The 10302-nt window shown below is 34.3% G+C and overlaps 1 protein-coding gene and 1 long non-coding RNA gene across 4 annotated transcripts; one reads left to right on the top strand and one right to left on the bottom strand.

Annotated features, from left to right (window-relative positions):
* The first annotated feature begins 554 nt into the window (after positions 1 to 554).
* On the top strand, positions 555 to 2353 carry LOC120273877. 2 transcript variants are annotated; one of them, XR_005540646.1, is made up of 5 exons: positions 555 to 576; positions 746 to 814; positions 1245 to 1332; positions 1445 to 1504; positions 2086 to 2353. It is a non-coding gene; the product is annotated as an uncharacterized LOC120273877 (long non-coding RNA). The 2 variants fall into 2 exon arrangements; XR_005540647.1 differs by having other exon boundaries at positions 1245 to 1349.
* Positions 2354 to 2741: 388 nt separating this feature from the next.
* Positions 2742 to 9884, bottom strand: LOC120273702 (transcription factor MYB3R-3-like). Of its 2 annotated transcripts, XM_039280394.1 has the most exons (9): positions 9724 to 9884; positions 9315 to 9525; positions 8322 to 8373; positions 7884 to 7941; positions 6931 to 7025; positions 6732 to 6835; positions 6056 to 6184; positions 3600 to 4751; positions 2917 to 3411 (listed from the first exon to the last, which is right to left on the bottom strand). In XM_039280394.1, the coding sequence occupies exons 2-8, from the start codon at positions 9458 to 9460 to the stop codon at positions 3614 to 3616; spliced, it is 1722 nt and encodes a 573-aa protein (XP_039136328.1). In that variant the 5' UTR covers positions 9461 to 9525; positions 9724 to 9884; the 3' UTR covers positions 2917 to 3411; positions 3600 to 3613. The 2 variants fall into 2 exon arrangements, with proteins under 2 accessions (XP_039136329.1, XP_039136328.1); XM_039280395.1 differs by lacking the exon at positions 9724 to 9884 and having other exon boundaries at positions 2742 to 3411; positions 9315 to 9471.
* Positions 9885 to 10302: the final 418 nt, after the last annotated feature.

Raw genomic sequence — 10302 nt, 5'->3', positions numbered from 1 at the left:
GACCATATTCTTCATTTACTAGATTTGAATAGGTGATTGATCATGTGAATAATAATGCTTTTATCGGTACCAAAAGCAGCGGTAATTTCTCATTGGCAATCTATTCTGATGAACCCGCTTTTATGGCGATGTGAAAAGGTATGTTCCACCAAGCTGGAAGAATTGCTGCAGGTTATATTACCGCTTTCTATTTTCTGGCGATGTCCGCTTCCGACATTCTGAGCTTTACTTTTCCGCCGCATTATCCCATCCTTTTGTGGTTCCTCCTGATTCTTTAATGTTCTCTGATTCAGGGCTAATAGGTGCTTAGAACATGCAATTGTATGCGGTGCTGGTGTTGGCGTATTTTTGTTAGTCAGAAGTGTTAATCATTCTGGCTGCTCTGCTCATTGATTTACATTGTACAGTTTGTTTGTCCTTCTTGTTTTTGACTCGGTTTAGTTAACACCTCTTGCTTACTATATCTGCATTATTTGATTGTCATGTACAGAGAAGACTACGATCTTATTGCCGAAGATCTTACTGCGCCGAGGAGCGCACTTTAGCGTCTCTCTGTTGGATGCATATGGTGAAGAGGTAAAGTCTAAAGCTGTGAACTGATTATAAAGTAGATAATTTATACACGGATCATTAAGAGTTATCTTTTGTACTGTAGTTTCAATTTTTGACCTTGAAGATCACCATTTTTTCCTTACACATCTTCACAAGTGAATTCCACTTGTCTTCAATGATTATTTGGTTGCAGGATCTTGATATGTTAAGGGGAAGGCCATTGTATCTAAATGAGGAACGCTATAAAGGGCTTGCATACTTGGTGACCATCTTTATTTTATTTTATTTTTATTTTTTAAATTTTATGTTCATGCTAAAGTATATACACATGCAAATGTCCTCTTATACATATACATGCATTATTTGTATGAGATGCACTACCCGTGGATGTATACCTATGCATTGACTGTATACAAAGGGTTGCCATTGCCAAGATGAAAGAAAAATAATATTTCATATGCCATTCCTGTTAGTTCTGTTTAGCCACAGGCATGTATTTACATCTGACCAAACCCAATGCAATGCCTACCACACATACAGTAAATAGTTCAGGTTATCAGGTACATGAAACAATCATTGAACACTTCTTAAGAAAATTCTCAATGGATGTCTGTGATTCTGTTTTGATTTTTATCATGCTTAAAGTGTCGCCCTATCTTTTCCGAGTCTAATGAGAATATTGTACATGACAGGTGGCATCACATGGTCTTGATCATACTTCTGAAATTCTTCGACAGACAACCATAAGTCTTTTTGGTTCTAATTAGAGACACTGTCAAGGTTTTGGTCAACTATCTGTAAATATTCTCTTTCTCTTCAATGGTTTTTTGTGTTGATGCCTCTGATCTTTTTTGGTTTGAAAACTTAACTTGTATCTTTCTCTTAAATGCAGATGTATTTTGGAAAGAACTGAAACTTTACCGTGGATTGAAACACCGCATGCAGAAGGGTGGTAAGTTGTGGCTTTTTGCATATACTCTTGCGTCTTCTTTTTAAACAAATAATTATTTGATATAGATACGATTTTGTGGGTGTCTGTCTGGTTGGAGACCTTTTTTTATAAGATTCTAAATATTTATAATTTAATATTTTTATAAAATATTAATACTAATGAATGATTTTTTTAATTTTAATTAGTATTATTTAAGTTAAAAGTGCGATGAATTCATATATTAATTGTTCTTTCAAACCAATACTAAGGGTTTTTAATCTAATGGTATTGATCCTATTGTTTATTGTTCGTGGTTAAAACCACATCAAATATAATAGTGTTAAAAAAAAAATCTTCAGTTATGAGAGTGAGTGGATTTATAGTTCAATCCCACGTTTGTCGAGTGAGCATGTATAAATCAGATGATAAATTTCGAGTAGTGTGTACGTTCTTGAAATGTGACTTGTCAATTTTGTAATATATATAAACAACCGTGAAAAATGATTCTTTGTTTGCAGCCAATCACAGATGTGGCAAGGAATGAACTTGAGATTAAATTTATGAGAAAAAAAAAATACAATTATTTTTTCCTTGTTTTGCAGGTATTTACTCTTCAATGTAAGCGTGCTGCGTACCACTGAATATATACAGTTAGATGGCTCAACTCTTGGCTGGTTGTTCATAGACTAGCACTTGTTAAAGCCAACTGGCCCAATATGCTGTACAGCAAAGTCCATCTTCTCATATACCAACTTGTTTTATTTATGAAAAATTAAACTTGATGATTTCAAATTTATTATGCAAGTTGAATGTAAATTATGCCTGAATATTTTTCTTTTCTGTATAGTGGTAAAGCTGCAAATTTTTCCATAGAATTATGACAATAATAAGGTAAAAAAAAAAAACCCCACTAATTCAAATTTTAGGACTCAGAGAAGGTGGCAGCAGACTGCACTGAAACCATTCCTTACATTCCTGTTGACAATCTCATTACAAAAGGAAAATAAATAAATAGTCTATTTTACTGCATATAAAATGAATAGCCTAAAAAATAACAATAGAAGGCCTATGTGTGGTTTTTTAATTGAGAAATACTATTAATCATGAATGAGTAACTTTTACAAAATCCAATCCGACACAAATACCAATCCAAGAGTTGAGATTAGCATTTTCGACGACTCTGGAGTTAGCAATTCCAGTTTTGAGATTAGTATTCATGTGATTTTTTGTGCAAACTATTTGTGATGAATAGTATCAAGAAACCATTAACTAAAAATCAGAGAAATAAACAGGCAAGAGTGATACGGAGGAGCTCATCCTGTAAAAAAGGGTTAAAACTCGAAAGAGTGAAAATGAACTTCCGGATAGCTAGAAATGCATCCCACTGTGCCTGAAATTTGCATCTTGTAAAAAAGGGTTAAAACTCGAAAGAGTGAAAATGAACTTCCGGACAGCTAGAAATGCATCCCACTGTGCCTGAAATTTGCATGCAAATTGAATTAAATAACTTGGTTCTACTGGATTAAAAAAACAATGGCAATAATAATGTGTTGCCAACGTGATGAATAAGAAAATAAAAAAGATACAAATGCGCTTTAACAGCTCGTATTCTAATGAAGGCTGTTATGCCACCACTAACAATTTTAATTTACCACATCTTGACCCTCCTTATTGGACATTGTACACACTTGAGGGCAACAGCATGAGAAGCTTGGCCCCCCATAATTAGTTTATAAAAAAAAGAAAAAAAAAAATTGCAATCTTTCTCCTTTTAGCATCTCAGTAAACAAATGTTTGAGCAAATAGTGTGTGCACCTGTGCAATATCAATCCCCATCAGACCTGTGATTCCAAAAACTTCCAAATTCTCATTAAGGGCTTTGTTCAAAGAAGATAACCGGAAACTGGAACTGCTGCAGTATACAAACTCTGTCAAAGATTTAAGCATCAGTAACTGACATTCAATCCAAAATATAATTACAGAATTCACATGGAAACATGAATTTATTTTTTTCTTAGTTTACTTATCAATAGGGAGCCAGCAAAAAATAATTATAATAAATTTTTAAAAAAAAAAACCCAGAAGATTATTGAGTTTTGTTCCAGAGTATACTTACAGCTTAGTAGCACGTCAGGTTACACCCATCTTGGTCACATATGTGAACTCACCACTTAAACCTTCTAAGCCAACTTTCCGTTCATTCAGTTTGCTGGCTTGTGCTCGCACAAGGGTGGAATCAGTACTACAAGAATTCCCATGAATACTCAAGCTCATCGTATCAACATTAACATTAAATTTGTCCTCTTCTGATGTAAAATCAAGATGTTTCTCCACAGATTTCAACAATGGAGCTCGCTTAGAGCTCAACCGGTATGGAGGAGAGAAATCAAACTTATTTGCATTGCATGGGGCAGCTTCGTTATGACTGCAATCACTTGAACACAACCTGAAATTTGAAGACTTTTCTGAGTCTGCTGCAATATCTCCTTCACGAGAACATGAACTCTCAGGTGTTTTTATCCTGTCAGCCATTGCAGCTCTATCAGGAGGAAGAACAGCACATGTTTTACTTCTTCGTTTTCTTAAAATAGATGGAGTAAGTGGGAAGCTATCAGCAGCATTTCGCAAAATAACTTCCACACTTGGTTCAGCTGAGCCTTTTCTTTCCACCAAAGACGGAGTAAAATAGCCAGCTGGTGATGAAACAATCAATGAATCATATGCCTTCTGGACGGAACTACATGCATCAAGCAGGGTCAAAGCTGAGGATCCATGCAAACATTCTAACTCGGGTGGTTTGTAACACAAAGAATTACGGTCAGGAGTTTTAGGCTGCACTAATGCTTCAGCGATCTTGTTCTCATGATAATTTTCATTATAACTACTACAAGATCCTAAAGTGAATCTTAGTTCAGACCTATTGATGGTATCCTGAACCTTCCTGCCGACAGCATCAGAGTTACGGCTTTCACTCAAAGGTACTTCTAAAGTTTCTGCAGCAACAATTTGTTTAGAGGATGACTTGAACCAACCCTTGTGATCTTCAAATTTCCAAGAGGAATCTGAAATTTCAGATGACACACTTCTGCTTTTCACCAAATCATTATTAGAACAAGAAATTGCTTGCCCATTGGATGCTTTAGTTACATCTTTAATGCCATTCTGCACTCCAGGCTTTGGAACTGGAGGAAGTTTACCAGTGGCCAAATAGAACTCTAGCTTTTTTTTCAAGGAACTATTCCAATGGTTTTTTATTGAGTTGTCCGTCCTAAAAATGAACACAATTGATAAATAAAAAATAAAACATGACTGAAGAAGAAAAAAAAAACTTAGAAATAAAGTGAGCATGAAATTCTGAAAATTGATCAAAGTCACTAATAATCCAGAATATTGCATAGACCAAATTTATAAAAGATATATAAGCGTAAATGAGAATTGCATCCCTACTTCAGAAAATGAGCTTTCTTTCAAGGAAAAAAAGGTGAGCATTTCGATATTTTTGGCCACATAAGCAATGGCAGGGAGCTACGAGTGACATGCATTGAGCAGAAAAACAATGTCAAGAGTGGGAGGATTTAACAGCCTGTTTGCCAAGAACATTTTCCTTTTTTTTTCATTTAAAACAAAAACTTTCAGAACACATTTACACACAATTTTAAAAAAACAATTCTACAAAACATATCTAGCACATGCCTTTAGTGAATGCCATAAAACAGTTTTTAAGAAACAGTTTCCATTTTCCTAAGACGCCTCCCATTTCAAGAATTCAACATCATGCCAAAAGATTTTTTATAAATTTTTTCATAGTTAAAATTATATCTATTTAAATTATATGTTTATTAGGGCTTTATAACTAAAATATTTGCACAATATATATATATATATATATATATATGTATGTATAGAAGCTATGTTTAAATAAATTTTATGAATATTTGAATAAAAGTACAATTGTATGATATAAAAGACCATATTTACAAATATCCCTAATAAACTTATACATATCTCTCTCTATATATATATCATATTTTATTTTAAAAAAATCATTTAAATATTTTACTATAAAGATGCATGAAAAAATATTGAAAATTCGATTATCATAGACAAGTAACAAAAAAAATATGTTGTATCACTCTTTTAAAACAAATGCATTTTTTGCTTTTGTTTCTAAAACTTGCTTTCTCACACAATCCAAACAAACATCTTTTCTAAAAAGATAAAATAATAAAGAAAACATTGTATAAAAACAAAATTAAAAAATGATATTTTTAAAATAAAAATTTTTAACAAAAAAGGGCTCTAAAATTCCACTTGCTAGATCATGTATATATATAGTGTGAGAACAATTAGCATATTCACATAATAATTAAGCATGAGTTGTATTGGGCAGCACATTCACATTTTAATAAAGCACACTTTGTTCCAGTCAGCATGCATTAAAATTATGTGGAGTGTCATTATTATCACTGAATTTTAAAATTAGATTTGCATCCTTTTAAGAATGACAATTTATTTGCGAATATTGACAGAATAGCGCAAAACAAATGTAAAATATTGCAAAAAATATGTTACCTTCCAGGCAAAACCTTTGCAATTTCAGCCCATTTATTTCCATGTATGTGATGAGCATTCATTAGTGCAAGTTCTTCTTCTAGTGTCCAAGCGTCTTTCTTTATTGATGGATTTAAATGATTGTGCCACCTAAAGCAAAGGAGACATCATAGGATTATTCCCTGCACATTACTTGGATAAGAGTAGAGAAAATGCCAATGGTTCCAAAATGACTTCAAAGGAATTACATGTGAAGTTCAGATTTTTTTCTGTTCAACAAAACAAGATGGTTTCAGATTTATATCCATCAAAATCCAAGATAAGCAAGCAAATAATAATTAATGCCATCTTATGTTTCTTAATCATAATCAGGAAAGAAGATTACACAATACACAGATATTTTGCACCAAACGAAAACAAGCAACCAGGCAGAATAGGTTCAAAGAACATAAGATTAGACACTTAAAACAGTAAACCTTCACAAATTAAGGGACCTGCATCAAATAGACAACTTTTGAATACCATCATTCATACTGTATTTGATGTAACCATGTAAGCAACAATTATTAGGAAATAACCATTTAAATATATTTAATGCAAGGAATTAAGATAACAACAAAATTAGTGATTTTCTAGGCCAATTCTCATTAGGACATAAACTAGTAACAGTAACACTTCAATGTATATGGTTAGTAACCTTTCTCGACATTGTTTGCCTATGCGGCCAGGCAAGGACTTTGCTATAACAGACCATTTTGTTGGACCATACTTGGCTACGAGCTCAATAATCTTCTTATCTTCCTGCCAGTCAAGGAAAGAAATATGAGAAGTAATTCCTTTTTTAAGAATGAATTCTCAAAGCTTTCCTGAAACCACAAATAGCATCAGCAGAAAACCTCTTGAGTCCAAGGACCCTTGATGAGTTCTGGATTGAGAACTTTTTGCCATCTGTGAAGACATTGTACTTCTGATCTATCTGGAAAGTATTCAGCTGCAAGTCCATGGGAAAACAGAGGTCTAAAGACTTGCATAATGTGTGAAAAAATAGTGAATAGTCATAGGAGAACAACAAACAACACAAACCATGGATAGTAAAAGCTTATTGTTAAGTTAAAGCAACCACTAACAGTTGGATTTACTATTCATCTGTAAGTGTGAAATAGCATGCCCTTGAATGAAACTACCTGATAAGGTATATAACCTATATATGTCATTTTGCTCATAAAATATGTATGCTATAAGTTGGTACATGATTTTCATAACCTAGGCATAAGTAAACAATAATCCATCGAATTGGTGACCAATGAAGTCTGAATCACACTCAAACCTCAAAAATGTCATTCAGCAACTTCATTGAATAAGGGTGAAGCTTTCATCCAAAGTTGACCAAGTAATAGGAAGGGGTCAACCACAAAACCGGATTGTAGACAAATCATTCAGCAAATCAAGTCAAGATCAATCAAGCCAAATATGAAGCATAGGTATATGTTTATCCTCAATAATTGACACTCCATTATACTATACATAATAATAACTCATGCAACAGCTACATTTGTGTTGAATAACCTAACAAACATTTACAGTGTTAATGGCTGATGATGAGCTAGTCTCAAGTTATCATAGTCAACCAAGTGCATGGAGTCCTTTGTGTACCCCTGATCTGGTGATGATAGGTGATAACAATAGAAAATCATGTTAATGAAAACACAAAATCAGGATGCAGAAGATTTCAAAAATACAACCAAAAAAAAAAACCGAGAGAGAACTGTTCCAAGTCAAGTGACCAAGCTACTACATCAAATCTGGTTGAGAAACATTGATTAGCTATGCAAAAATGTAGAACAAGAACCTATTTTCTTCCAAGATCTTCCCTTGTAAGCTTCAACAGCATTCCGCAAAGTTTCATCCTGCAAAAAATCTGACAAAGGTGAAAGTCCAAAATGATACATAAGGATTATGACACAGAGTTGTTGACAAATAGTACTAGAATAGTCATAAATCAGCTATGAAAACACTTTTAGCAAAAAATCTTGTGCCAAAGTTCAGAAATTTTGCTTTTAAGAGGACCAATGTTTGGTCAGAGACTGCTAATCAGCAATTGATCATTTTAAAGGAAACTTAAGAAATAACTAATGCTTTCATGAAGAAGTCAAGAATAAATCAGAGGTTAAAATTATTGCATCCTAGAGAAGGAAGCATAGCAAGAAAAGCATTTTGATAACTTCAACCATATACAATCCTGTGAGACATTTACGAACATAGTCATGGACAAAAATAATTTGCTTACCTCCTGCGGTGTCCAACCACCCTTCGCACGTCTTATAGGGCCACTGGTTCGCCTAAAAATTGAGAAAAGTTAAAGAAATATATGACAACTTGATGCCACACCAGACATCTAAATAGCACATCAAATAGTAGAACATTGACACATATCATCCACATTGTGAAGTCTGCATCATGCATAATCACATTTACTCAAGTGAAAATAAGTAGGACGGTGAAGGAGACCCACTGTAGAAATGGACAGCTCAACTAATTACATGTCCCTAGATTTCTGTCACATTGCTTTTCAAGGTTATCCAAGAAAAACAAAAAAGTCCTTTAAAGTGTTCATTATATTGTCCAAGCATCACACAGAAACAGTATCCACAATGACAATAAATCATTCATTTAAGGAATAGAAGAACCTTAATTAATGATTGAAGATAAGAAGTTTCGGTCCAGAAGGTCAGCAAATTAATCTACAGACTCCATGTCCTTATTGTGATCTAAGCATACCAGAGTTAAAAAAAAAAACCCAAGAAAGTGAATAAACATCCTAATTGGATTACCCTAGTACTGACAATTTTTCAAACTAGGTTGAAGACAGATAAGAAATTAGTAAACCATAGACTCAAAGAAATCATAAAGATCCATTTCAACCAAAAGTAGATGTTGTAAATTATAAGGATTCCCTTCAGTGACTACAGTACCACCAACTTTGAAGCAGTTTGTACAGCCCTCTAGTCATAATCTTCATTATGTACCTAAAAATCAGCTCTCAAAACCTCTAAAATGCAAACTGAATGGTGAAGAAGTGAGGACACTGTGGAGCTTAAAGAAGAGGCACTCAGACTCCTCATTCAATCAAAATTTGCAGAAGATGATCAATATAGCAAATAAAATCATTTATTTAAGTGCTTCTGCCATCAATCAACAGGACATAAGAAGCAGCAGCAACAACAACCACCAATTTTGTAAAGCAATAAAGAATGATTGAGATCCAAAATTCAGAATTCACCTTTGCGATGGGGAGGAGTTCACAGGGCTAAACGCAGCCGGCGACCTCCTGGAAGATCCAAAACTCGCATCAGAGTGTGAAGAGCTGGATGCAACAGCAGACTGCCTATTCTCCACACAATTCTGCTCCAACTTCACACAATCCATCTCCTCCAAAAATCATCTCCAACTCCCAAAATCCAAAATCAAACACCAAAAATCCCTTCAAACCCCTAAACACAAAACACACCACCAAGAATCAATCAAAAAACTCCATCACCACTCAAAAACACAATAAAATCTCAACCCTAAATCGCTGAATCTCATCAAAAACAAAGATCCGAATGAAACTACATCAAATACGGTCGGTGAGCCACCAAACCAAGATCAAAAACTACAAAAAGACATTCAAAAGAACACGAATCAATTACCTTCACAACCGCAAAGAGATTGATGAAATCCAAGAATAGCTCATCGCCTAAAGAATCAAAAGATCTCAGATCGAGAGGTTCGAAACCCTCGAATCCAAGAAACCTCTCATCAACTAGAGAGAAGAAAGCCTTTCAAATAACCTCGCCCGTTGAAGCAAAGGGCAAAGCAGCGGAAAAAAAATATATTAAATTATTAAATTATTAAAAATATATAAGTGATAAGTAACGGCAGCTAACGGAGCCGTCAGTCTACCGTTTGTTGGTCCACTGTACCCGTAACGGCTTTGACGGCTGCCGTTAGGGATCAGCATCAAAGTTTGAACCTCAAACGGCCTTCCATTGTGATTGCTTTTCAGCCGTTGAATTGGATGTTTGGAGGCTTGGTGAACGGTGGAGATGGAATGAGGATCTTTTGGTTGGTGGTTCTCAATTCCTAGCGTGTCGGTTTGTATATGGGCTCGGGAAAGATGGTTGGGTTTGATCAAGTTAGATTTGTTCTAACTAATTGAGTTACATCATTTACATAAGTGAAAAAAAAAATTATGAAAATTGCTTGGTAATTATTAATGTATCATCATA

Source organism: Dioscorea cayenensis, chromosome 12 (assembly GCF_009730915.1).
Source record: "Dioscorea cayenensis subsp. rotundata cultivar TDr96_F1 chromosome 12, TDr96_F1_v2_PseudoChromosome.rev07_lg8_w22 25.fasta, whole genome shotgun sequence".
Classification (NCBI taxonomy): Eukaryota; Viridiplantae; Streptophyta; class Magnoliopsida; order Dioscoreales; family Dioscoreaceae; genus Dioscorea; species Dioscorea cayenensis.
Note: the sequence above shows the minus strand (reverse complement) of the source record. Positions and strands in the feature narration are given on the sequence as shown.